The sequence below is a fragment of the Pezoporus wallicus genome, unplaced genomic scaffold (assembly GCF_028554395.1).
Source record: "Pezoporus wallicus isolate ANWC-B61680 ecotype Strahan unplaced genomic scaffold, APGP_CSIRO_Pwel_v1 contig_14689, whole genome shotgun sequence".
In the NCBI taxonomy this organism is placed as follows: Eukaryota; Metazoa; Chordata; class Aves; order Psittaciformes; family Psittacidae; genus Pezoporus; species Pezoporus wallicus.
Window position 1 is genome coordinate 574,076 of NW_026637698.1, and position 27,961 is coordinate 602,036.

At 45.5% G+C, this 27,961-nt stretch overlaps 1 protein-coding gene across 4 annotated transcripts; it reads left to right on the plus strand.

Annotated features, from left to right (window-relative positions):
- Nucleotides 1–324: 324 nt before the first annotated feature.
- PUSL1 (pseudouridine synthase like 1) lies at nucleotides 325–26,360 on the plus strand. Of its 4 annotated transcripts, XM_057407251.1 has the most exons (8): nucleotides 325–387; nucleotides 1,446–1,503; nucleotides 8,430–8,617; nucleotides 14,872–15,021; nucleotides 17,172–17,345; nucleotides 21,923–21,977; nucleotides 25,485–25,647; nucleotides 26,223–26,360. In XM_057407251.1, the coding sequence occupies exons 1-8, from the start codon at nucleotides 326–328 to the stop codon at nucleotides 26,252–26,254; spliced, it is 882 nt and encodes a 293-aa protein (XP_057263234.1). In that variant the 5' UTR covers nucleotide 325; the 3' UTR covers nucleotides 26,255–26,360. The 4 variants fall into 4 exon arrangements, with proteins under 4 accessions (XP_057263234.1, XP_057263237.1, XP_057263236.1 ...); XM_057407254.1 differs by lacking the exon at nucleotides 17,172–17,345; XM_057407253.1 differs by lacking the exons at nucleotides 25,485–25,647; nucleotides 26,223–26,360 and adding an exon at nucleotides 23,557–24,539.
- The last annotated feature ends 1,601 nt before the right edge of the window (nucleotides 26,361–27,961 follow it).

Here is a 27,961-nt window from a genome sequence, read left to right on the forward strand (position 1 = left end):
ACACAACACCCCAAACCTAACTCCTGCTCGGGTTATTTCTAACGGCAATATAAAGCCGATCACAGAGCCTGCCCGCAGGAAAACTCGATGTCTGAAGAGCCCTGGTAAGATGAAGCACAGGATTTGAGAGGGATTCCCTCCCTTGCCATGGCTGCCTCAGCCACCTTCACCCTGAGGTAAACCCGGCCCCTCCATGGCGCTGCCGCCGCGCCGCCTCAGCGGGCCCGCCCCACACGGAGGCGGAAGCGGGCGGCGGTGGGCGGGCCGCCGGCGGGAAGGCGGCTGAGGGGAGAGGGCAGGCCGCAGGGCTGCAGCCCTCGTAGCCATGGTGGTTTGTGCCCCAGCACGGTACCTAGTGTTCTTTCAGTACTTTGGCACTAAATATAGGTAGGTGCCTGAGCTGCATCCTCGCTGTGAGCGGTGGAAGTGAACCAGCGCCTGCTGAGGGGCCATCGTCACTGAAGGGGGTCAGCCCTGAGGGGCGGCCGCCATAAGTGGTGATGGGAGACCTGGGGAAGGGATGGGTGTATGTGGTGCTTTAGGTGAGGGTTAAATCCGTGCTGAGAGCAGACAGCTGGGCTGTGCTTTGTGCTGTGCACAGAAGTGTAAGGAAGGGGATGGTTTAGGCAGGAAATGCATAAAATAGGCACAGAGAAAAACATCAAAGGATGGAGACAGAAGGCAAACTTGTGATCACGGACTGGGGCTCAGGGAGGGCAAGCGGCTGCTTCCTGCAGTGGTGGTGGTGGTGGTTTGCTGGGTGTCCGGTGGTGTGTCCGGTTTCCAGCCGTGCAGATGCTTGTGCTGCTCCAGGGGTGCAGCTGAAGTGGTCTGTGGGCTGAGTCCTGCAGGGTGGTAGCTGAGGTTGGGTTTCCCCAGGCCTCAAGCATCCCACATGTGTAGCTGTGCCTGTTTACGGGGGGGAGAAGTTGCACAGCTCCAACCTGTGGAATTGTGCCTGTTTCCTTGGGGATTTTACAGAATAATAGTATCATGTGCCAAACCCCACAACTCTTACAGTGCATGGTCTGTATCACTGTGGGTAGTGACCTAAAGTACTCTGAGTAGTTACAGGTAGGTTGGGTTTAGCCTCAGGATGTGTCTCTCTGCACCTCAGCTTTTGTGAATGGCTGTGACTTCTACGGTAGAGAAGGAAGCTCACCGCAGACTGTCTTTATGGCCTTTTAGTCACTTATGACATCCCCAGAGCCTGCAAGAAAGGGACCTGCACCAGGCAACCAGCTCCTGCACCTGAAATAGTTTTATCTACAGCTTCTTTTCTAGTGTAATTTGTCTGCCTTATCTTTGTGCCAGCCTCCAGGTCCTGCTATAGCAAACGGTTTGATGACTGTCCCCATTAACTTCTGGATGTGCTGGTGGGCTCTTTGCAAAGTCCTTGGGTCCTGATATGTATCACTAACTACTGTATTTGTTTTGCTCTGCAGCGGGGTTATGGAGACTTCAAGTGATCAGTCATTGATTGGAGTCCAGAATTACTTGGAGGTAGGTCCTTTGCTAATCATATTGTCATTAAACTTCTTAGGGAGTTACAGATATTATCAGAGATAAGTATTATTTTTAGATTGACACTCTATAAGGGACACTTGCATAGTATTAAACACTATAATATTCAAAACAGATGTTTAGAATTCATGTCAGTATACAGGTGGGAGAAATAAGGCAGGGTGAAGTCAGACACATTTACACCCTGATAAAGATGTGACCCCTTTAATGAGGCTTGAAATTGAGGCACCTGAGTGTGGAACTCTGATTCTGAGAGCCCCTGCTCAGGTACTGGCACACCTGAAGGGACTTAAGCCTGTGAGCTTCATATTGGCACTTGTGGCTATGCCTCTGCTTGTTCTCAGAACTGCCTTAGGCTGAGCTGTGCTGCTTGTAGATCTTGCATTCTCTTGGGAGAGGATATCTCTGATAGTTATTTTCAGAACAAAGCACACCAGGATATCCATTGTTCCAATGGAAGAAAAAAAAATGCTTGGTTTCCATTCTTCTGGAGTTCTTCTAATATGCCAGGGGTAAAAAAGGTATGATCTTGTCATCACTGTTGTTCCTGTGCTGTTCCTAGGGATTTCAGGAATGTAAGAATGGCTTTCAGGGTGTGAGTGCTGGTTGGGCTTGGAGTGAGTGTGCAATAGGAGTGCAAAAGGCCCACTGTTAAACCAGCTAGTAGGACGTGGGTCTCTCGCATAGGGTGAATGCTCAGCACACTTGGATGTTTGTGGAACTCAATTGTAATTTAGTTACAAGCTGCTGTTGAGCTGCATTTATAGAGCACTGTTGAACAGTCCCATGTTCCTGTGCAGGGCAGGATCGAAAGGAAGGTGTGTTATTTTTCTCTTGTCTTAGAAGTATCATGTAGTTCAAAATGAAGGCTGTGCCTGCTCAGAAAAGAGACTGATTGAAATTGCTTCAGGTGAGCTCACACCTGTGTATGGATACCAACCTTTCTGTTACTCAGATCCCAGTTTCAGTCAGACTCTCTAACTTGAGATCATGAACTGCAGCAGTTTGAACATAGTGCACCCACTGTGCTTGTTTGTGTGAGTCTGTGCTCTACATTAGCTTCAGTCCTTGTCTGTTGAAGGAAAAGAGTTGTGGAAGAGCTGAAGGAGCTCTTCCTTGCTGTCCTGCCCAGCTGCTCTGTGGCCAGGAGGTTTACACACCATACCTTGGTTTGCTGAGTGAGGGTGATAGCTCTTGCATGCTCTTGCTAAGCAGTCTGCAGAAGGAAAGTGTGACGAGTTAATGGCTTGAGTAAGAGTTCTATGGGTGTATTTGTATGGCTTTTTGCCTGAGACCGTTGTGGAGAAAGTGTATGAATATTGTGCACATCTTGAAAGAAGAGCCCCAGAGGATTTTCTGTCTCATTTATCTAATGCTCCGAACCATCCAGTGTCTCAGCCCCAGGCGCCGGACTTTGGGTGAGCCCAGCAGTTGTTTTGCATTATCCAAGTAACTTTGTTTTAACAGGCGAATGGGTAGGATGGGTGATTAAAGGAGAAAAAGAAGAAGAAGAAGAAAAAAAGAAAAAGATAAACTTATTTGGTGTTGTCTTTTCACAGTATCAGCACTTTGCAGGCCAGTTCTGGGATATGTGCTTTGCTTTCATGTGGTGGTATTGATGCTGGGCACTGCTGAGCAGAGCTGTGTCTATTAGAACCACATGGGAAGTCTTAAAACAGCTTTAATAGAAAGCTTCTGGGGCCTGTAGGAATTTATCTTCCTTCCTCCATTTTTGTGCAGTCTTGAACTTCCCAGCCTTCCAAAGCCAGGAAGGCAACTGAAGGGAAGGGCGGAATTAAATCTGTAATGAGATCCTTATTGTATTCAAAGTATGTTCAGACATTTGTCTGCAGTTGCAGGCAAGCAAATAACCTGGGAGGTGTAGACCTTGTGTTTCAACAGCTGTGTCATTAGAACTGTAATGAACCGGTCTGTGAGTGTGGTGTTGCAGTCTTCTGTGGGGTAAGGTAAGACAGCTGGACTGGGGCTGAGCAGAAGGCTTGTCCATAACCCTTTGTCACTGTAAAGCACTGTATCCTACAGGATGCAAGCTTTTGTAGTCCTCAGTACTGTGATGTAACAGAGCAATGGGACTGTCTGGAGGAAGTGGAGAATTGTTTTAGCTCAGGGACAGATGTAGAGCTTTTAATATAGCTTTGAGGAGGGTAAGCTTTGCAGGCATCACTTTTGTTCTTTCTTGGAGACAATGTGTTTGTCTTGAAGTATTTGGAAGCCCCGCTTGCTAGTGATGGGTCCAAAACAAAACTCCAGACCTTGCCTCCCAGATGAGGAAGTTTGAATCCTGTGACTTGGCTCCTCCAGTTCCTTGTGGAAACTTACAAGATGCAGGACTTTATGCTCTGGTCTCAGTTCTTACAAATGTTCCTCCTGTAAAGGAAGATTTCCTATGCAGCACCTTTTGTTAAAATGAGTAGCAACATGTTGCTTGTGCTAACAGGCACCATATGCAAGGCCTGCTAAGATCTGCAGAATTAAGTTCCCTTTCATGTTTGATTTGAACATCTCCTGAGTGTACTGTTTCCCATTGTGCTCGTGAATGCTGCCCAAAACTAATCTTCCCCACACGAAGCTCTGTTTGGCCAGCAGCCTTGTGCTAAGGCCAGATATTACTCCTCATGAAAGGAAAAGGGGGAGTAGGAGAGGAGAAAAAGAATATATGCAAACTCCTTACTATGCAAGGCAGCTTTGGTACAACCCCCCCCCCCTCCCAAAAAAAAAAGGAGGGGAGGAGGAAGAAAGGAAAATGGACCAAGAGAGCTGTTATCTTTAACCCCTGTTTTAACAGTAATTCAGTGGCATAGGAGATTGCTTTGGAAACCCTTTCTTCTAGCAGAAGCCACTTTCTCAGCTTTTTCTTCCTGCCTTTCACTTCAACTTTTATCTATTCCACTAAAAATGAGTTAGATTTTTCATTAGTTTCATTTGAAATAACACCCATTGAATCAGTGAGGCTGTGATGACTTGCAACCAGAAGCTTGCATGTTACTATTTATTAGAACACAGCAACCTATAAGTCGTGCAGCATTCCTGGCAATGCGGTACATTCCCTTGTGTCTGTGCAGCTAATGGATTGTACAGTTCAGCTGCTTTAAAAGAGAAATGGACACTTAGTTATTCAAAAACATTTCTAATGCCTGTAGAGGTAGATGCTGAGTATCCTGATGATCTTTTATGTAGACCTCATGGAGAGAAGCAAGTGAACTTTTGCTTCCCCACCATAGGTGGTATACAGCAGTGAGCCTGTTCTTCATCTTGCTTCTCCAGCATTTGTAAAGAGTGAGAACTGAGCTGTGAGTAGGAATAGCAATCTGGAATGTGGATCCGTATCATTCTGGCACACAACAGTGGAAATTTCAGCGTGATTCAAAATATGGAAGTACTTAGTGAATGAAACCTGTTAGCAGAACAGGCCTACTACATGCAGCTAATGCTTTCCCCTGCATCTCTGGTATGCAGCGTATTAGAGGATAAACTGACACTCTGGGATGCCTGTTGCTGCTCCAGGAATATGGTTGTCTGGAAATGCTATGACTCAGGAAGTAAAGGCAAAATAAAAATGGATGAGATCTGGTTCAGTGAAAGGCCTCCAGCAGGTGCCAAGCCAAGATTTCAGTGTTTGTTACACCTGCTAAAGAAAAGGGTATTTGCATGCTCTGTGGCTTAAAGAACTTTGAGCACTGGGAGGGCAACCCAGCTTCTTTATTCCTTGTCTTCTCTAGTGCCTTTTACCTTGGGCCCCATGGATAAAGGGCTTAACTTCTGCCTCAGTTTCCCCATAGGAATCCATAGATGATACCTAACAGGATAGGGATCTGGATTAATAGCAGTAAAGCCTTTTGAGCTGCTCAGATGAAAGACGTACTTGTTTTAGGGGCTTGCCTTTTCCGAAAGGGCAGAAAAAACTGGTTGCTATCCAAGCAGTTACTAAGTGAAAATAATGTGGGGCTTTTAGAGTGTGGGTGATATTCACAGATAAAAGTATACAGGAACCAGAGGAGAAAGTATCAGCTGTCTGTAGGCTCAAAGGGCATCTGGGTGGTACAGATAGGAGACATTTGCATAGGTGAAGGAGTCATTTCTGAATTGTCTGCAGAAAAGTTCATCAGTTCAGAAATGCTCTTTTTAAGGAGATTAATTAGGGTGGAGTATAAATGAAATATTAGAATTGAACCTGGAGGCAGCAGCTGATAGTACATTATCAGCTTGCATGCCTGTTAGGCTTGGAGGAAGAATCCACAAAGCTTTTAGCTTTCACAATCTGAGATTTGGTGGTGGTGGTCATATTCCTTCTTGGATGCCCAGCACATACATCCTTCAGTCACTTCACCAGAGAGCTTTGCCTAGGAGAAAGCTGTGCTGGAGAAGGGCATGAAAATACCATTTCTAGAACCTGCCATTCAATCCTGCACCTTTGTGAATTCATTGGCTGACCTGAGTGGGGAAAACAACCAGATTTGCCTTGGGAGTCTGCATTCCAAACAGTGTTCTTATTGTCCAGCTTTGTCTGGATGCAGTGTGGGATCCAAAGGAGTGCTGCGTCTAAACTTCTCCAAGCCCCTAACAAGAGAGGAGAATGTATTACATGCTTTCTCCTGTTCTTTGCCCCTCTCTAACCCCACTGAACTGTTTTTCCACTGCCTGGTTTTTGCTTGATGGGAAAGAGGGGGGGAACTCACAAAACCCAAACATGTATTTGCAGAAACTATGGTCTTAAAATGCAGCTTCTGCTTCAAGACAAATTGCTGAGGCACAAGCCAAGGTCTACTGCAGAAAACTATTTAATTTCTGTCTGGTTAAGGGTGATAAAGATTTTTGTTGTTAATTGTAACCACATGTGAACTCCAAATAGAAGGATCAGGAAGAGGAAAAGATAGGGTCATTTTGTTTGTTTCGCAGGCCTTCCCCTGCAGCTCTGATGCACATTTTCCGTTACCTTCCTATGCATTTTAAGTGTACACTTTTGAGAGCCCAGAATCCTCTCTACTCAATAGTAGGAGTCTGGAAGGTGTTTGTGAGTCAGCAGTTCAAACTGTTGACTCTTGGTACCAAATGAAAATCAAATAAAGACTGGTTCACTACTTGGGAGTGGAGATGGGGAAGAAATTTTTAGTCATTCATCTGGTTTTATGCCTTTTCTTGTTGTTTTCCAGTCTTTCAGATCTGCTTCACTCATTCCCTGTAACAAATTACATTGGATTTTCTAAGAGCCTGTCCTCGCAAAGAAAAACTTGTATTTTGCAGTGGCCCAGCAACCCACTTTAAAACCTTACTGTACGTAAGACCTACTATGGTTTTAACGTTGGTATTCCATGAACTTGCTGACCTACCAGTGTTTGTCTTTTACCAAAACCCACCCTGGCTTTACTAAGCTTAGGCCAGTCTGGACAGACCCTTCAATATGTACTACCTAATTAACCATGTTAGCATCTCTTTTGTTCTGTCTCTTGTATGTGTGCATCTTGATTAAAAGACACCATATTAATGACTCATTTAGCAGGGCTTTATTTACTTTCCCAGCAGAAATGTGTAGTAATTCACCCGGTTGTTTTTCCAGTCCTTTGTTAGTGGGCAGAATGGAAAGGCAGAAACAGGGTGGGGAGATAAAAGCCAGCTGTGTGGATAGGAACAGCTGGGAAAGGGAAACAACAGGCCAAGCCGCAGGTTGGCTCTCCAGCAAATCCATGCCAAAATCCATAGGCAGAACCTAGAGGATCTCCATGGCTGTTCTTCCCCTTGCCTTAAGAATAGGAAGTTCAGCTTGTTGCAGTACAGTTTGCTAACCAAGTTTTACAGGACACTTCAGCTGCAGTGTAATTCTGGGGCCTTTTGGCTCCAGTAAGCTTGAACTCTGTGACTATAAAACATAAGATCTTTGATGGTATAAAAAATGTTGGTAGTTTTCTGCTTTAGTCTTGCCTGTGGCAGAGGTCTTGGCATGAGTGAGGCATCACCTGACTATTAAGGCAACACTAATTCCTGAAGGAAACAGTACTGTCAAGAATTAGCCAAGTCCTGCGTTAATGGAACTGTGGAAGCAGCAAATACAAGGAAATCCCACCTTGTGACTGCCAGTGGCCTGTGCCTGTCCTGTGGTTCTTTGCACCTGCTGGGATAGCTCAGTGTCAGCTCCTCAGCTACTCATGTGCTTTATGAGCTGTGTCTTGATTCTTAGATCTGTTTATATTTCTCAGTGGGACTAATAAATGCATTGCATCAGTGTATGCTACTACTCGTCTGGTCCCCTGGCTCCTCCTCTGCTCTCAGCAGTTAATGGAAGCATGTTGCTCTCTGTAGCCCTGCTCCCATTGTGGATGGAAAGGAACTTTTGCCCTCAGCAATAAGATGCGGTATTTGGCACTGTTATGGTCTGCACTGGAAGCAAAAGATGCAGCCTAAGCTCCTTCAGGTGTCTTGGCTGATGTAATTCAGACATCCCTGGGTGCTGTTTCCAGCCCTTTGAGGCTTGGATTCTGCAGCACTTTAAGATCTGCTGAAGCAATCCAAGTCGAGTCCTTAGCAGTAAATTGCAGGGATGGTGTCTGGGTTTAAATGGGCAATTCTCTGTCCTCTTTCCCACTCACCCAATGATATAAAGGATGGGCAGATAATATATTTTACTTTATTTTGTGCACATAAGGAAGCTCATATGGTGTTTTGTATGTTCTGTTTGAGGTAATGTTAGGACAAAAGGTGAGAAGCCACTGGTGCTAGAAGTCCCCCCAACAGGCTTTTCTCCATCCCTTTGCAGCCCACGGTAAAACTCCCAATTACTTCTTTGTGTGAGTAATAAAGAGACATATGGTTAGCAAGGAGGAGGATGTTTTTTCCTAGCTAGCTTGAAGCAAGTCATCTATTCATGAATCCCAACTCATCTTGGCTTCCAGAAGGCAGTGCAGAACCTAAAGCCTGTTGCTCCTGTCAAGTTCCACATCTCCAGCCGCACAGATACTGGTGTCCATGCACTCTGCAACTCTGCTCACCTTGACATCCAGAGGGCTCCAGGGAAGCCAGCTTTTGAGGAGAAACAGCTTGTCCATGGTCTTAATCGCCACCTGAAGCCTGAGCCAATCCGGTAAGTTGGTGGCAAGTCAAAATCTTCTTGTTGGAGAAAGGAGGAAATGCAGCAATGATCTCCATTTTTCACCCACAAGCTCTGTTTTCCCTTGTTAATATGTGTTGCCAAACCACTCCCTTGCATGTGTATATTTCTATTACCACCAGACCCCTGTTATTGTTAGATCATCTATGCTGCTACCCCTAAAATAAGAGTAGTTATGAGAGACTGGGGTCACCATGTAAGTATTGAATCCAATGGGATGACTCTACGTTCACACATGAGCTTGAACACTGGTATTTAACTTCCAGTGCTGCTTTATTTCCCAAACTCCCCAATATCCTTTGTTTATTGAGTTAGCACTTAGCAAAAACCTGGCTGCAGTATTGCCTCTCACCTGTATCTATGCAAAAAGATGAAGAACAAGCAAACAAAATGCTGTTAGTGTTGGCAGTCTGCTTCTCCCTTCCCATGTCATCAGCCCCCTTTTTTTCCCTCTAGACCAAGGCTACTGCTTAACTCTGGAAAAGTTACATCAAAAACTCCAGTTGAATATTTTTATAGCAAGATTTGATGTTTTACTCCTTTTCATACTACACCCAACTGTTAATGACTAGGAAGTGTTGCGTATGAATGTTGATACAACAATCTACAGAGAGCAGAACAGCCATTTCTTCTTCCTGTTTCCTTCTTTCTTCTTGTTAGTTATTACTTGTTGAAGAATGTCACAGTGAGCTTATTCTGCATGAGAGAAAAGCCTAAATGCCCACCCTCAAATGCAGAAAAAAATGATCATTAAACCAACAGTTTGTTTGGAATTTGCATCAATTAGATGAGTAATTTCTACACCCTGTGACTTTTTCAGAAGGTGGATTGGATTTCATGTTCTTTGCTTTCCTTCCCAAGCTGTTGTGCAGTTTCTCTGTTGGTTGTCAGACAGTTTCTGTGTTCTTCCCCAGACATGGGTGCATTTTATGGTTAAAGGGTAAATCGAATAAAACACTGGGGGCTTTTTTAGACTAAAAGCCAAATCTGTGCTGTGTTATAGAATCAACATGCCATTTGCCAGCAACTGCTTTGCTGTGGTCTATTCCTCCTTCTGTTGCTTTGTCTTATTTGCATACACTAAACTCTTCAAGGCAGAGATTGTCTTTGTCTGCCCAGGATTTGGTCCAGTAGGATTTGAATCTCTGTGAGGTACTGTATGGAAGAGTGTGTCAAAGCATTTCAGAGTGTTGTGTAAGAAGGTGGGTAATCTAAGGAGGTATTTAGGTGAGCAGAAGAACTGTCATGCAAGGTGCCAGACCTCGGTCTTCCTGATGTCTGGTGACAGGTGCATAAAGAAAGATTATGGGGAGAAATTCCCCATGCCAGAGAAGGACCCAGGACCAAAACGCCCATCCCTCCCCACCTCAGTGCAGGATTGTTGCAAGAATTAGCAACATTACTATGAGGTACTCTTCGCCCTTCCTGCTTCACCTAGTCTGCTTTACTTTATAATCTCTTGGCGAAACAGGACCTGACACAAATGCTGACATAGCAAGGCCTGGGATTTGAGGACTGACATTGTAGTTGCCTCAGTTCTCAGTGTTGCAGGGGAGCATTCTAGTTCCCCAAGGCTTGGGGAACAGTGAATTCAGTTCTTAATGTGCAGGTGCTCAAGTAGCTTGGGGTCTGATGGAGGGAGAAATGAAAGATGGTGTTACTTTTTCCCAGGGGGTCCTTCTTGCATGTTCCACATGCTGTGCAAAGAGTGAACTAGTATGGGTTGGTTGGAACTGTGGAATGCTTTGCAGAAGGTGCTGATCTGCAATTGAATCGCATGCTTTGACCTTTCAAAGCATGTTGTAAACATTCAAACCTGCTGTAGGGTGGCGAGGCACTGGAACAGGTTGCCCAAAGAAGTGGTAAATGCTTCATCCTTGGCAATGTTCAAGGCCAGGTTGGACAGAGCCTAGGGCAGCATGGTCTAGGGTGAGGTGTCCCTGCTCATGGCAGGGCTTTTGAACTGGATGATCTTAAGGTCTTTTCCAACCCAAATAATTCTGTGATTCTATGAAATACACTGGGATCTTTTATCTGCAGTCTCTCAGCCTGGTCAGTGACTGGAGCAGAAGCTGCAGCTGCTCTCTTGGAGCTAGCTGCATTCTTTTACATCCAGACAAGTACCAAGGGAGCCATCAGGGGGTGAAGGGGAAGAGGAAGTAAAATCCTTGGAATCTGAGCTCAGGAAAAAGAGCTGGAAGGGACTGAGAGAGCTTTATTATTTAGTGACTGTTTATTATGTTTTTTCAACTGACCTTTTCCCTGGATATTTATATATGTTCCTTTAACAGCCCTCGGACAGTTTTGTGGACAGCATAGGGCCGCACCACTTTGATCCTGACAGTCTTCTGACTGTCCACATTGGCTTCACTGTTAATGCCCCTCCATAAGACCCTCTTGTGATGTCTTGGAGTAGGTGAGCTCAACCTAAGGGCAGTGTGTGATGACCATTATGCTGCTTGGGCTTGTTACAGAGTGTGGCTGCCATTAGAAATGCATCCCTGTCAGTCCCCAGAAATGTGTAAGGGGAAATTGCTCTCCCCCACACCTTATTTGCAAAAATGTGTTTCAGCAGCTTGCAGAGTTGGTGGAGTCTCCCTGAAAGCAAACTTTTCACAGTGGGTACCTGAAAGCAAAGCAAATACTGATTTCACTGCTTTTACTACACAGCCCACAGCCAGCCATCCAGTAACAAGTCAGATCATGCATCCCAAACCTGAGATTGAATATTAGCATAATAACAGAGGATTGACAGATTTGCACTTCCATTTGCCTCTTAAAGTAACAGCTAGATTCCTCTGTGCTGAGAAGCCAGAACACAAAGCAAATCCTTCTCTCAAGATAGCTAAGTTGCAGCTTAACATCTGTGAGTTATGTCCCTTGATAGCTTTCACCTTCTTTGACATATGTGTGAAGAGTTCAGTGCATCTGCTGAGGGGCTGGAGGTGATTTTGTTCCAGGCTGCTGTGTCAGTTAAAGCAAAAGAAATGATTCTGAAACAGAGTTTGACTTGTGCAGGATTTTAGTTATTTTTTGCTCAGCCTGAAAACTAGGTCAGAATCTATGGAAATCAAACCCTTTCTGGATGTTTTAGCTGTTACAGGGAGCATGAAGTAGGTCATAGTTTTGATTTCCTTCCTTAAAGGACTAAAGCAGTTGTTTGGGAGGCAAAACTAGGTGATTTTACAGCCGGAGGATACCACTGTAATAATCAGTGTGTTCTTGTGTGTCACCAGCCACTGAATCTCAGTGTCTCTCCCCTGAGTTTAGGCTTAGAACAGGTGAGTTGTGTTGTCTGAGTTTAATGGAATAAGTTGTCCGAGAGAACAAAATCTACTGTTGTGACCCTTCCATTTCCCATACTAGTAATCCTAAATACATAGTTATAGTGAGCTTTGTGATGCTTTGATTAGTCAAAGAGCAAACAGGATTGCTGCTGAAGAAGGTTTTGAGTTAAGAGAGTATCTCTGAAAGGAGGCAGCAGTGGGGTCTTACAGATGGGAGTTTTTTATCTCGCACTAAGACGCGAGATGTACCTATCAGGGGTGATGGCTTCTGATCAAACGCAGTACAGTCCTGATCAATTAGAGTTTGGGTTTCTCAGAGCGCGTTCAGCTCTGCTTCTCCTTCCTCCCTTGGTCTGAAAATGGTTCAGCTGCTTTCCATTAAAGAGCTTGGTGATGGGCATGAGTCTGAGTGTATTCAGCAACCATCCCCTCCTCTGTAAATATGACTTTGCCAAGAAGAATTCTCTCCTAATGCTGAAGAGAAAACTCGGCACTTTCATGTGGTTGCAAGCAGGGGGTGATGGAGAGAGGGATCTTTGTGAGAACATGTTATTGGCAATGAGCTTGGAAGGGAAACAAGATTCCAAGCTTGCTGACTGTATCAGCAGCAGTAATAACCTTTTGTAGCATGATGGGTTTCTTCTGTCACCTGATCTGTCTTTTAGATTTGCAAAGCATATTTGAAAGGATCTTCACAAAGATCAGAGTTTATTTCATAGTTGGGGTTACTTCAGGAGGACTTAGCCCCTTAAGTAGGGGTGGTAATACAGTAGACTTTCACCTTCTGTTTCTGGTTGCAGCTTTTTAAGCACACAGTAAGTGCTGCTTGAGGGACAAGAAGACGGAGTTGAGATTCCTCCCACTGTCTGTAAATTGCCATTTAACTTCTGTAGGATGTACTTGTGGAGAATATCTTTGTATCCAATGAATTACCATTGCTAGTTAGATGGCTTTGGGCTTTTCTTCCTTCAGTCTCTTCTGAAATTCAGGCTCCTTTGAGAAGGTAAAGTCTGCCATGAGTCTGTATTTACCAGCAGGCTTTCAAATAATGGGATCTTAACAAGGCCTGAAATGCAGCTGCTGGAATAAATGCTGGAAAGACATTCCTAGCTAGAAAAAGCCTCTGGTAGCAATTGCATCTGCTGGAAGAGGCAGAAAAGGTGTCTGTGTGGAAGACCATGTGAGCATAACTAGACTTTTCTGAAAGCATCCCTCTATCAGAGGGAGTGAAAGGATGGTTATTGAATAAAAAAATCACATAAATGTTAATAAGAGAAGCTCAAGATAGATGAAATGTTTGTGGAGGCATGTAAACAAGGGAAAATAAATGTAATTTATTATATTCCTGTGTTTAGTAGAAGCTGGAGGTCCTCGGTTCAAACTCAATCGCAGGCCTGGAGGATGTAGTTTGCATTTTGACTGAGAGTTTATAGCAGTGGAGCAATCTCCAGGGCTTGTTATTGCAAATCTTTGTGCCTCAGCTTTAATTTCTTCTTCTGTGGTCTGAGCCTTCGCAGTCAAAGGATGTGAGCCAGAGGCACTTGAGCTGGCAGAAATCCCTGGAGCACCAACCTTTTTCAAGTAAATAAATAGCTTTTTCTATTACTCGGTCCCAAATGGTATGTTTTGGCTGCCCTGGGTCCCTTGTCTTCACTATGCTGAACCCCAGAGACAGCATGGCACACAGGAGAAAAATAACTTCTAAGGAAAGGTATCCTCTAAAGTAACACCTGCAGAGAGATGGTGCCGACGTAATAGGGGCTCTTTGCTGTATGCTCCCTGCAGTGTGGTGAGTAGCCAGTGTTCTGGGATAAGGGAAAATCGGATCCTGTAAAAGCTGTGCTGATGTGTTCAAATCGATGATAATGCTTTGGGGCAGGAACACAGGGAAGCTCTGTATTCTCCCTTGCTGGAGAGAAGGGTGTTTTCCTCTCAAACAGCTTTCATTCCCTCCCTTCTGGCTACCAAGCTGTCTGTGTTTGATGGTAATGATGGTGCTGGCTTAGAGAAACAAGGCAATTTCTCCCTGTTGCTTGTGGAAGAAAACAGGGGAGATCATCTGCCTAGACAGCTGATTCTTAAGTTGACTGCCCAGTCAGTGGAAGATAAATAGACATGAGCATTCCCAAAAGCCATTTTCTGCACACATGATGTGTGAGGAGGTCTCCTGCATGCGGCATTCTGTTTCCAGACAGACTCAATATAGGTGATGGTGGGATGCACCTTTATTTTCATTGCTATAGCAAAGTCCTGTTTGTCTTGGAGGTTGTAGGGGGATGTGGGGACTTCATCTAAGCTATCTCCATCTGCTACGATGAGCTGTGGAACCTTTGATAGTGAGCACAGAGGTTCAGTTGCTGGGGGAGTCCTTCCCATTCACGTTTGGAACTATGGATCTGCAGCAGCAGAAGGGCACTATGTTTGTAAGGTGTGCTCCTCAGCTGGAGGGGTCAGCTTGCCTTGGGCAGTTGCTGCCTCTTGCCTTAAGCATGGCTGGGAGCACCTGTGCCCTCAGCCAGATTCGCAAGATGATTTGATGGGCTGGGTGAGGTGTTTGGTCTCAGTGTGCATCAAAGAACACACACCATCAATTGCCATTTCTCTGCTGAAGGGCTGATTGGTCTTAGCCTCTTGTGATGGTGTCAGCATCCCCAAAATGTGTTGATAGATGACCCAAAGTTGGTGTGTGTTTGATGACAGGGATGATGCTAAGGCTCTTCTGTTTTCTTCCAGTTGACAGATGCCTGTGGCAGCCTAGAGATGCAAATCCTTGGTCACTGGTTAGTCATGGGCTCTGCAGAGAGTGAGATTTAATGGATTTTAAGTGTGGTTTCTCAAAGAATCCATTGCATGTTTCAGTTCCCATCTATGTGGTGACGAGGCAAAAGCTTTTGAACTAGTGCATGACGTTTCCCTCCATCTCGCTCTGTCTTCTCACAGCATTCTGAATGCCCACCGGGTGCCCAGCACCTTCCATGCACGCTTCTCCGCGCTGTCAAGAACCTACATCTATCGGCTGCTGATGGGCTGCTCTCATCATTCTGAAATCCCAGTGTTTGAAAGGGATCTCTGCTGGGCTCCTGGGGGAGGGTAAGTGTTCCATTAAACATCCCTGGGGAGCCTCATCAGCACTATGGAAGGGCTTGGCTTTTGGGGGAAGTGGGAGGGGGCAGCTTCCACATGAGACCAGATTCCCTGTTCATATTGCCAAGATTTCTCTGTTGAAATGGGTGCAGCTCACTGAGCCTTACAGTTCTTCTGAATTGTACGGTGTTACCTGTAATAAACATGCTTGCACTGCTGAACTATTTATTTAGTGACTCCAGGTAAAGTCCATCAACAACTTTGTGTGTCCTTCCCTAATGGAATTGATGAGCATTTCCTCAGATGACCTTGCCAGTTCATACAGCAAACCCATTCAGACAGCTGGCCAGAGGAGCAGCGCTCTGACATGATGCAGATAGGCAGAAATGCATTGCCTGGCAGATCCCAGAGAATAAGTGTGACCATACAGACAGACAAGAATGAAGGCTGAGAATTCTTCTTTTTAGTCTTATTTTTTCTTTCCCAGTTTTATTTCTGGTAGTTGACTGTGTGTAAATCTGCTCTCTCATTCCCTGTCTGACTACTTGTATGTTTGAATAGTGAGACCAATGACTCCAACAACCCTACAATAACAAACTGGTATATCTGGCTGGGTGTTCACTTGTGTTCTTGAAGTAGCCACTGAGTCATAACAGATCAGTACTTGTATATGCAAGGGAAGAAAAACAAATTCAGTGCCATTTAGAAAGAAAAAACAAACAACTTGGAACATATTAAACAGTGGGTGAGGAAAGAAACCAAACAAACCCCAGAAGATAATTTGTTATTGTCTTTTTAGTTTACGTTGTACTGAGATAAAGATACAGTCAAGAAAGTGGAGTTGTAGAAAAACAGGTTGGCAGCCAGTTGTGGCAATTTCATCACCACTATTGGAATAACAGTTGTGGGTAATAGGGGGAAAAACGTGATCTCAACTGTCTTAGAGGGGTGAAGATGGTGTTGTGCTAACACTAAATTGCTGACTTTCCTTTCTGTGGGCTGTGGAAGGGAAAAATAACAGCTAATTTTGCAATATCATGTGTATGTGCACAATGGGCCTTAATCTTTATGAATGGCATTTAATTTAGTCCAGACACTGCAGTTAATGGCAATACCACATAAAGGATCAAGTGAGGATATTAGCAACTAAACGTTGGGACGTTGGGGCTGCTGGTAGTGGAGAAACTCATAGTGTATTCACTATTGAGCATGTCTGGTGTATAAAACACATAATACACAGTAAACCTCTGTAGCCATCTGAACTGCCAGCTAGGTGTTAGGAGTGCTGCTCAGTGTGACCAGGATTCTGGAAGTGCTGGTCATTTTTCTTGAAGACAGTGAAAAAATGAATGATATTGGTAAATCTCATCTTGAATTTTGGTTTTCTTCAGAAACACTTTGACTTCAGTTAAGATGTGGAAGACTGAAGTCATGGATCGTGCATATTTGCTCAGGCTTTTCTTAGAAGTTTACAAAAAGCAAGAAAAATAAGCATCTGTTCAGCAAATGTGTCAGGAAATCTGTCTGAATGCCTTTGCTGGAGGCTATTTTGAACAGACCTAGATACTTCAAATGAAGAAATCTGAATGACACTTGACATTGAGTTTTACCCTTGGCCTTTTCTTCTGCATCTGTATCTCCACCTCTGGTTTAGTGTGGCTTCATCTCTGACAGTAGTTCTCTCATTCCTTTTGTGTTGCTTCCTAACTTCATCTGGCTGTTGCAAATCTAAGGCTTGGAAAACCATCATAGTGTTTGATATTTTCTTACCTGGCAATATGATCCTCACTTTATAAGATCCAGATACTGCAAAGGATTTTGGTTCTCTTGCCCTCCACTTCAGCCAGCAATAGAGCTATTTGAACTGAACTGTTACAAGAATCACAGCAGGGTAATGGTTTGGGTAGAAGCATGTGTCTGCCAAGCCCTCATCTAGCCTGGGGTTTGGAATACCTTCAGACCTCAGGTCACTTGGCATCTTGGTTTGTGGCTTGGACCATTAGAAGACAAACTCCATCTTGCAAAATGTGTTTCCACAATGCTGCTGTGTTAAATCTGGGTGCAAGATTTAAGCCTCTCATCAATTAATTGGATTTGGATTCATGTAACATACTAAGTCCCACCTGATGCTCCTTTCCTTTTGCCTTTCATTTCAGCTACCTGAATGTTCCTGCCATGCAGGAGGCAGCTCAGTTCCTGGTGGGAACCCATGACTTCAGCACCTTTCGCTCTCTTGGCTCTGAAACACCTTTTCAGAGTCCAATCAGAACCGTCTTCCAGGTGGACATCCAGCCCTCCTCTGGTTTCCTGTCCCACCACTATGAACACAGGTGAGAGCCAAGATACTCAGCTGAGGAGCTGCTCTGCTCAGCTGGTGCTCTTTTTGTCTCAAAAGCTGCTTTCCAGCACTGCTTTGGTAACTGACCTCCTGTTTGCTGTGCATTTGCTTCACAGCCCTGTGATGGTGTCAGCAGGGTTCTGCTTAGTGACAGCTTGGAAAGGACATTCATTTCCCTCTCCTCCACCATGTCCTCAGGGAAAAAGATGAGCAGGAATGAGGGAAGGGAAACTGGACAAGTTGTTTGTACATTAAAAGGCAGGATGTTATAAACTGGTGTATGGAATCTGGCACAGAGCAATTCCTGAGGTGCTTCCAGAATTTACACTCATTTTGGTTGCTAAAGACCAGCTCTCCCAGGGGATGGGATTTTTTCCGCCCCCTCTGCTTCTGTCCTAGCTTTGCCTAAGGGCTGCAAATAGATAGAAAACACCCACCCAACACCTAAGTCACTGCTGGAGCTATGCAGATCCACTTGGTTCACACCAGTAACTCCTACTGTCTTCCCAGGGGGTGCTGATGGAGGCAAGTCCAATATTCCTCAGTCATTACATAAACAAAAGATTGTGGAGTGTCAGGTTCCTTCAGGACCAGGTCTTGCAAGTATTGAAATGAAGTGGCTGGATAAACTTTCTCTCTAGCAGTAAATCAAGATTTTAGTTCCCAGAAAGATCATGGGTATTTATCATCTGATCATGGCTTTCACTTTCATGCTGGCTTCTGTCAGAGATACGGCTGTTGTGTTTCAGCCTGAAAGCCAACCTTGCTCCTGCCTGTCTCCAAACCACATTTTCCTGCTTTCTGATTAGGAGGATACCCTTTTCTTTGTAGTTCCCCCCGCCCCAACCCTCCATTACATTTGAATACCTCCTGAGCTGTCTGTAAGAGTAAGTGCCGTGCTCCAAGCTTCAGCAGAGCCTCACTGCAGCTTGCAAATAGCCCCCTGTTTCTTTCCCATTCTAATGTCTTAGAATGGTTTATATTGCCATCAGTAATGTAAGATAAAAAACTGAAAGCTGAAAAATCACAGATCTCTATGTTCGGAGTATCCCTGGGCTTTCAGTTCTTCCTGTCCTGTTGGATTCCTGCTTTTCCTACTCAGTGCTGGTGCCTGTCAATACACAGGCACATTATAAAGAACCAGCCAGTTGGGTATGGCACTTGTACTGCTACAGCACAAGGATGTGGCAGCTAATGCCAGGTGTAAATGTTTATTTGCCACTTTCTTGCAGCTAAGCAGCACTGTCCCCATGGGATAAGGAAGGCTGGAGAGGAAAATGGGTGCTGTCCTGTGGCTGCATTCCTGCTGTTTGTTATTGGCTTGCCGTTGCTTAATGGAGAGCTTGGGCTCCCTCCATCCAGTGTGGTTATGTTTAGGGACACAAGTAACAGTGAAATGTTTTATCCACAAGATTATCTTGTCCTTTATGGTACAGAGAAGTATTGTAAGTGGCAGAGTCAGTGAGCTAACCTGAAAATAACCATTAACAGTCACCTGTGAGTATGAACCAAGTTTCCTTCCAAATCCAGACCTGCTCTTGTCAGTTGACTCATCTCAGATATAATATGGATCTGCTCCTTTATCCCTTTGATTTTAATGTAAAAAAGGGAAATTGCCGTTCTTTGCATAACTTGCTGCAGAAACCTATCCCACATGAGGCCAAAAACAGCTCATGAGGGAGGGAGAGAGCAAACCTAAAATCTGGATCCAAAGCATCAAGCTGCTGATGGAATATTTTTGCTTTTGGTGACACACGGAGCCAAACTTGTGTTTTATAGTGAGTCATTGTTATAATGTGTCAATATTAATTGATTTAATGTATGTTTAGGCTGTAGGGGATGGCTGTGAAAAGCCTGGTTTCAATGCATTAAAATGGCATTTAACTCTCTTAAAAGACTTTGTTATAACCACAGCTGTGATTTTCTGCTCTGAAGGTTGTAAGATTGGCCCTTGTGAAAGGAGAGGTGGTGTTAGGGGGTTTCTTTGTTTGGGGGGGTTTTAATTACAGTGTCCTAATTACTTTTAATCTGTAAACTTCTCCCTGTGGGAACAGATCCAGTCTGGAGCTGGGTGTTTGTTTGCCCATTCTGCAAAGACGACAACAAATACGCCTCAAGTGCATCTGTATTTCTTCACTGCAGTAGCAGAATGATCTGTTCCTGCAATGAAAGGGCTGGGGTAGCATTGAAAACTTACAAATAGGTATTTATTGTTTTTCTAGCCTGATCTAAGGAGGTTTATTTTCCATTTTGGAGGGAGGAATCCCTAGAATAATGGTCTCTTAGTCCAATAATGGAGCTTTTCTTCCTTGTCCTTTCCTTTCTTTCTGAACTTAATCCAATCTTCTGAATTGACCGCTTGTCTGTGTAAAAGGCTAACTGTTAAAAAGATTCCTTCCATCAAACTCAGTTGCTCAGCAACAGTGGAAGTGGAGTTAGTGCCCCATCCATACAAAAATGCTTTTGAATGCTCAGGATGTGTTGAGGGGCTCAGCCCCATCACTTCTTCCTAGGGAGTGATTGCTCTGTCACCTGTGTTTGAGCAGGATATGTATTATTCATTGCAAGGTGCTGGCTTCTGCTGCCAAGTGGAAAAAGACAGCTGGATTTTTTTGCTGGTAAGCAAATTATCTGTGAGATTGGCAAGAAAAACCAAAGATTGCTTCTTTAAGAAGAGTATCTTGTTCTTTTTCAGAGGCTACAAGATGTTTTTCCTAAGTATCTCACCCCATCTTTTGTAACTTGATAGACCTTGTCAGGAGACCTGAGCAGGAGAATCCTGGCTAAGGAAGGTGCATGCAGGTTGATGAGAGGGGCATTTGTTGCTGTAAATTGTCCCTTGTGCATTGCTGAAGAACTTAACTGAATTGTCACCTTGAAGTGTTGGGTGTTTGCACGTGTGTAGCAATGCACATGCCTGTGTGCCATGTGCATCAAGCTGGGGGAGAGCAGAGTGTAGGTAAGTGATAGAGACACTGTCATTCCCTGACATAGAAGAATCTGGGGGCAGGAGCTGCCTTTTCATATTCCAACAGACGTGACAGGGAGGGCTAAAAGCAGTAATTTATCTGTAAATCCTAGGAGAAAACAGCTTGTAGCTGCTCCCTGCAGTGTCTGTTTGCCCTGATGCCCCGTGTGGGCCTGTGAGTCAGGTTGTCCCAGCTTCACCTTCCTTCTATGGCCCGTCCCAGGGACTGGGCAGCCCTTTCTCCATACTCAGGTGTTTCCAGCAATCCCAGCCTGTCCCTCTGAAGCCCAGACAAACAACTGGGCTTTTCTCACACCTGATGGAAATCTCCACAGCCCTTTGATGCCCAGTTACTGGGCTCATTGCAAGGCAGGAGAGGAGAGGGTTTGCACTGAAATACCTGCTTTTCTGGGTTATGCAAGGTAAGCTTTGTCTCTCTTTGCTGAAGGAATGCTATTCGATATAAGGAGCACTTATAAGCTGTTAGTGAGTTTATTTTTTATTGTTACTTTTATCTAAGTGACTTTTAGAACTGATTGTAGCATGGAAGCTTGGGCACACAGGTACTGAAGTGAAAACCTGCTCATTTCTGTGCCCTGCTTGATATCTGATGGATGAAACCCACGTGTGCATGTTTTTATGTGTATCTGATGTGCACAGCAAACTTTTGTTTCTGTCTGTGGGAAGGAAATGTGCATATGGGTTCTTTCCTGCAGGGCCCTTCCTGAGAAGGGGTTTGCACTGGGGTTTAGTGTTACGTTAGAGCTGTTCATGGAACATCAGCAAAGCCTCAGAGTTGTTTCAGAGTAGCTTGTAAGGATGCAGCAGAATGAAGCTGAAGTGAGCCTCAATAGAGTTCTGGTAAGGAATATTGGTTGCTACCACAGGACTTTCTGGAAAGTGGGATCTATATGAACAGATTTGGTGAGGGGGATGAGGTCTTTCTGCATAGCAGTATCTGTCCATCCCCAGATATTCACCTGCTGTTTCCTACTCACTCTTAGCCTGGAATGCTTTCTTGTCTGCCATTGCCTGTGTTCTGATGCTGCAGCTGGATTCCTCAGGCTCCTGACTTGCATGTCCTGCCCTTTCCAGTAGCATGTGGATGTCACAGTAGGCATTGCTGTGTTGAAATGCAGTCTGCAAAGCCTGTTAGGACCACATGACTCTCTCAAACCAGCTCCCAGTAAAATGGTGGAGTTGTTTTTCTATGGTTGGCTCTTCCTTTCCCCAGGAGACATCAGGCTGCATTCCTCAAAGCAGTAGCACCTTAGCAGGGTACGAAGTTTCACCTTGCTTTATGTTGCCCTTCCCCTTTTACTTGGATGGATTTTAACTTGGGTGTGAGGCAGAAGATCAAGCCCCGTACAACTACTGCATACAAAAAGGCAGGAATTGTTTCACCCCAGAAACTATCTGCAGCTGAGTAGCAAATGAACAGTCTGGTTGCAAAGGCTCATGATGCTGGTTCAGGTTAATTGAGGGCTGTGCAGCTTCTCGTTCATCGTACTCACATTCACCTGCGGTTTATATTTCTCTGGGGGGGTAGAAGAGCTATTTGAAATGTGATTTTTAAATGCTGGTTTTGTTCCTTTCCATAGGGGACTGGAGTTTTGGGAGTTGAAGTTCAGGAGCAGATCCTTTCTTTACCGCCAGGTACTGTTTGGTGCTGGATTCAGCACACACGTTGCCTCCAAGAACCAAACCTGTAACTGTTGATCGGTTTAGCATTGTTGCATGCCTGTGTAGTGCCATCTCTGTTGTGGAGCTGGTGGTGTAGCTGTGTGACACACGGAGGGACCTGCCATCAGAGAGGTGAGGTTCTGTGTTCTTTGGTTGATCTGGTAGAACCAGAATCTCTTAATTTTATGTCTAAAATGAATGTCCGAAGTCACAGAATCATGTGGGAGGATGGAAAGTTTTGTTTTCTACAGTCTTTGTCCTTGCAGTCTGAGCAATGAAACCCAACAGACATATGTTCCTGCTCTGCTGAATGGCACCGGGCCCAGCAAAAGACTGCCTGGAATTTTACTTTCTGGCTTTGGAGCATGAAGTAATTGTCAGTGTTGCACAAAGGAGAGATGGGAAGACCTGATTCAGCTATGCAGGCATGGCTGCAGGAGCTTTCCCTCTACCATGCTGTCTGGTCTCTGCTGGCTTTTCTTTGAAATAACTCCAGTGGGGTTTTTAGTGCTGTCCTCAGGGGAGACAGCTCTCCACAACTTAATGGATCACCTCATTAGGAAAGAGTTGGCTGTTCTCAGTCTGCCTATCCTGGCCATGGTCACACTCTGGAGACCTAGAAGAGGCAAGAGAGGGCTTGTTTTCTGAAGGCGAGAGGGGGTGTTTTGTGGGAACAGCAAGCAGCTATTTTTTATCCTGTTTTGACAAACCAAATTTGGTTTTATCCTGTGCCAAGTAATGCTCTGTGAGCTCCCTGACAGTGGGTGTCTGGCTGTGAGCAAGGGAAGAACAACAACGTGCTTGAGAAGGGCTTGATATACAGCAGGGATTTGCTCCATCGGATGCTCTTGTGACAAGGAGAAAATGCTGGTAACCCATTTAGTGCATTAGGAACGGAAATGCTACTTAATGGCACTGTGCAGAGAGAACAGCTACCCATAATACTCAGCTCATGCGCTCTCTGAGCCTTGTTCAGTGAGCTGTCAGGTGAGGGTGAAACAGGAACAGGCTGTGTGTGCGCTGAGTCTGCACTCTCCTACCTCAGCATCTGCTCCTGCCCTCCATCATAAAGAGAAGACTGGACCAGATGGACCTCTGGTCTCGCCTCACAGAGCTGCTGTAAGTGCTGGCAGTGGACTTTTCTATTAAGAGAGCAGGAGTAAATAGCCCCAGACACTGTCTGTATATGTTTTTGCTGACTAGCAGGCAGAAGGGGAGACACCAAGCACATGGCTAATTCAAATGCGTACCATTAGGCTGCGTTTATGCTAGCTAACTCCAAATGTGGAGACATCAAAGCTAAAGTCACAGCATAGGATGACCTCTAGTGAGGGCTGGGTAAAATAACATATGGCCAGGATCTGTGCTGCTTCTCTGTGCCATCTGCTTAAAGGCAGGCTCTTGGCACTCCACAGTGCAATGTGAGATCAGAGCACATAGGGAGACACAATGCTTGCCTTTGGGTAAATACATCTTGGTGGTTGGACCTTTCTCATGAGCAGTGGTAATCATGGTCAGGTTGCTTAGAGGATTTTGGTTTATTCTGTTGTAGGCGTTACTGGATCAGACACTTAGACCAATGCTTCTTTACAGCACTACATTAAGTTTTTTGAGAGCTTAATGTACTTTGAAAGGTCATGAAGAGGAAAACATCACAAGGAGAACATGGGGAATAACCTCCCCAGGGAAGTGGTGACTTTGACTTTTAGGATTCAGCTGGACAGGGTGCTGGGACATCTAGGCTAGGTCATGCTTTGCCTGCAGGACAGTTCTTCCAGTGAGCATGGACAAAAGTCACTAGGAGATGGTGACACTGGGATGGCTTGGGATCAGCCCCTGGCAAGAGCTGAGTTTCAGTGTGGCTCCTCTGTCAAATAATACTTGGTCCCAGCAAACCTGTGGCATGTTGCCTTAGGCTGTGTGAGCTCTCCTGTGGAAATGGGTACAGGTGAGCCCAGGGGAAGTGCTGGCAGGTTCTAGGAGGTTCAGCTCTTGCCTGGCCAGATACCTGCAGCAGGTACAAGTCTTGGCACTCCTGGAACAGCATGTCCTCTTGATACAGAGGAAAGAGTGGTTTTAGCCAGGAGGATGCTGAAGTACAAAGGGTGCTTATGCAGGAGGTGAGGGCCACGGTGTGAAACTTGTGCTAACCCACTGGGTCTGGAATTGCTGCTTGTGGAAGAAGGGAAGTTGTGACATGCAGAGGTGTTTGAAATACCACTTTGCTGCACAGGGGGGTGTTGTCTTGTGCTGCCCTACTTGGGTTTGGGTTTTTCTCTGTTTTTGTACTTTCTGAGAGAGAAGTGAGCCCCTACATAGTTGCTTATGTGTTAAGAACCTGTGAGCTCAGCACTCCCAGCATGTATGTGAGCTTCCTGCCACAGACGGATGTGTGGGTGCTGCTCTTGTTTCTGAAATGGAAACCATCCCCTGCTCAGCTTCCCACGTGTGGTGAGAACAAGACCTGCTCCAAGGTAGTGCTGTGTAGCTGGAGGCCATTGTGTTGCATGTCCTCATCTCATTCATATAAATGTCTTTAGTTGTCCCTCCCCTACCGCCAGCTTTGGTCACTAGATGCTGTGCTGCTGCTCGTTGCAGACAAGCTTAGTGTGTCACCCCCATCAGCATAGATCCTAGGCAGTCCACGCAATCCCTGCTAAAGGGGAAGGAAAACCTTTCCTCTGCAGGCTGACTGTGACTGCTAGATAATAAGGCAGAAGCTCTTCCCTGTGCGGGTGCTGAGGTGCTGGCACAGGGTGCCCAGAGAAGCTGTGGCTGCCCCATCCCTGGCAGTGTTCAAGGCCAGGTTGGACACAGGGGCTTGGAGCAAGCTGCTCCAGTGGAAGGGGTCCCTGCCCATGACAGGGGCTGGGACTGGGTGAGCTTTAAGGTCCCTTCAACCCAAATCAGTCTGGGATTCTATTATGATCTTTTTGAAGAAAGTAAGTGAGCACTGGAGCTGCTCCTGGAGGTCTGCGATACCAAAGGCATACAAGGGGCAGCCAGGACTGGTTTGAACCCTGATGAATGAGCCTGGGCTGTGACTTGGGATATTTCTTGGGATGCTGCTTGGGATACTGGCACCTAAAACAAGGGGCAAAATATTCTTTATGTGGGGGAAGTGCTTGCTTCTTTGTTAACACCCAGCTGGACTAGAAGCAGCCATGGCACTGGGAGCAACTGGTAGTATTAGGGAGAGTAGAGGAACACCAGAAATCAGGTGTTCTGGGAACTATGGGTGTAATAATAATGATGTACCTGTATTCAGGAGCAAACCCGTATTAATAAATCATGGTGCTATCAGTCTTTTCTGAGTGAAAGACGCTGAACTGTGATTAGGTTTCTAGCTTGACCTGCTATCAGTACTAACTGTGGACTGTTTAACAGCGCAGTACTACTAATAGCAGGGCTCAACAGAACTTTCTGGACTCACTCAGTTTTCCAAGGGCAGCTCCTAAGCTGTGTTCTCTGTTGTTCCAGGTCCGAAGGATGGTTGGGGCTCTCGTTGCAGTTGGCCAGGGCAAGTTAACGCCTCATCGTATAAAGGAGTTACTGGAGTTAAAAGACTCAAGGGCTTTTCCACCAAACGCCATGGCTCCGCCATCTGGACTCTTCCTGAAATCCGTGGAATACAGTGAAGCAGGTGGGTGGATGCAGGGATTGGCATGATTTCTGTGGGAGTCAGATCTAACACTGCAACACCCACAGTCTCCCTTTGTGTGCTGTCAGACCTGTGGCTCACAGCTTTGCTCATTGACACCCGCATTACAGTGACCCCCCCGGGGTGCAGAGGTGTGTGTGCAGCATAGCTGCTATGGAAGAATGGTGTAGTGTTTTTCCTGGTAGGTTTTTTCCTTTTACTTTCAGGTTAGCAAAAGAGCAGTTATGTTGACAATGGCTTTGAGGTCTCACATGGGTGATACTTGAAGTTCTCATAACTTGTTCTGTCCCTGACCATGTATAAAGATCAAACCTTCTGTGGCATCTGGGTACCTACAGATCCATTCCTGTTCCCTCCCTTCTCCCTTGCTGTGTATGGGGGGATTGTAGAGGCTGGAGGACAGAGAGCCCATCATCCTGTTGCTTATCTGGTGACTCTCTGTGTCAGTGGGGAGGGTGCCCAGGCAGGAAGGGAAGACCACAGATTTGAAGTGCTTTCAGGTGCTTCCAGTGCCATCCTTTTTTCCTAAATCAATGTTTTCTGTTTCTTCCTCTCAGATTTGGACACTACAGCGGCCCCAGGAGAATAGCAGCTCTGTGAGATACAGAAAGGACTGCTGAGGATGTGGGATGGAGGTTTGCCAAGTGCTCTTTACACAGTACACAATCTTGTCTCAATAAAAACCATTGACTGTGGCTGTGGGCATCTTCCAGTCGTTTGTTCTTGCCCTCTGAGACTGCCAAGGGGAAAGGAAGAACAACTCCATGCTGCTTTTAGATAACTGCTGTTGTGCTCTGTCTTCTGCTTCTGTGTTTGTCGCTCAAACAGGAGGAGGAAGGAGTGGGGTTTGGGGGTTTTGTGTGTAGATTTATCTATTTTTTGTATCCCTTCTGTGGTGTGTGTGTGTGTGTGAGAGGAATACAGGCTTAGAACAGAGGAGAATGTAGCATTTCCTCTCGGGCCTCCTCCTCTGTGACCCTTTGTACAGCATAGTGCAAGGGACAACTGTTGCTGTTTGATGCAGTGACTTACTGAAACGGCCTTTGAAAGTCCTTGCCATTTCCTCTCCTCATCAGCAGTCACTCTTGTGCTGAACTGTAGTGACTTTTACATTATCCTGGTACAGAGTGATGTCTGTTGCAGCGAGGATGTGGTGTGGTACAGACCAAAGTTCCTTTGAGGTCCCTTAAAACCTATTTTAATGGTCACAGCCTGGACTAGTAGCACAGGAACAACTCTATGAGCCTGACCATGAAATGAAACCTGTGTGGGACCAGGACCTAGAAGGTGGCTGCCACCATTGCTAGCTTCAATTTGCTTGTTGCTTGCTACCTTCTGCTCTTTCAGAGCTGGTGAGCAGTGAGCAAAGGGTGGGTGAATCATGGTGTGGAGTACGGAGTAGAGAGATTTCTTTATTCCTTTTCCCCCCTTTTTCTTTCCAAACCACTTTAACCTCAGGTCTCGCCTGCTGGCTCAAGTAGTCGAACACACATTGGGTAACCTGTGGGTTGTTCTTCTCATAAAGGATACCAGAATCTGTTTTGGTTATACAATAACTGTTTTTAAAGTACCAGTTACAGGAAAGATGATGACGATTTTGACTTCTGAAGCTCAGAGAAGAAACAATACCTCGTGTAAGCACTCCACAGTGGAAACAATGTGCAGCTGAGGTGCCTGATACCACCATAACTGACCTCCCCTTTGTCCATGGGAGGAGGAGAGTTACAGAGCAGACAGCACAGTTGAGGACTCTGGAGTTTTGGGTCTCTTTGCTTGGTGGAAAGCCACAAGGTAAGCAGAGGAAAAGGCAGTGGTTCTTTTTGACCGCTCTTAAGGCCACCCTTGCCTTGGTGATGGGGATTGAGTTAGTTGGTAGCCCTGATACAGAGCATGAGGACAGCCTGTTTCTGGGTGTCTCTTCATGAGAAGGGATTCATCTTTTTCCAGCTCTGTTCCAGGTAGCAGTTTTGCCAGAGACCTGCTTTTGACAGCATGGGAAGGAAAGGCAGGATACCTCCAGTTACCCTCCCTTCCCACAGAGGATGCCAGCTGGTAGCTGCTTTACTCCCACAGGGACCAACTCCCAAAGAAGACAACAGAACCTTGGGGGAGCTCTGGGGCTCCTCCATGGAAAAGGAGGGTTGAGGCTGCTCTGTTGATGGAGTGGTACCTGTTTGTGCTTTTCTGGCCCAGCCTTGCTGGGTAAGAAGCCAAAGGTGGGCATGCTGTAACACACTGCAGTGATTTTTTCCAACATAAGCCCAGCTCCAGACCTTAAATGCATCCATGTGGTTTT

Excerpts from the sequence above, each read along its gene's own strand:
- PUSL1 (XM_057407251.1), top strand. The coding sequence starts at position 326 with ATGGTGGTTTGTGCCCCAGCACGGTACCTAGTGTTCTTTCAGTACTTT. Across the intron at positions 388-1,445 it reads TACTTTGGCACTAAATATAG|CGGGGTTATGGAGACTTCAA; the intron begins GTAGGTGCCTGA and ends TTTGCTCTGCAG. Across the intron at positions 8,618-14,871 it reads CTGAAGCCTGAGCCAATCCG|CATTCTGAATGCCCACCGGG; the intron begins GTAAGTTGGTGG and ends GTCTTCTCACAG.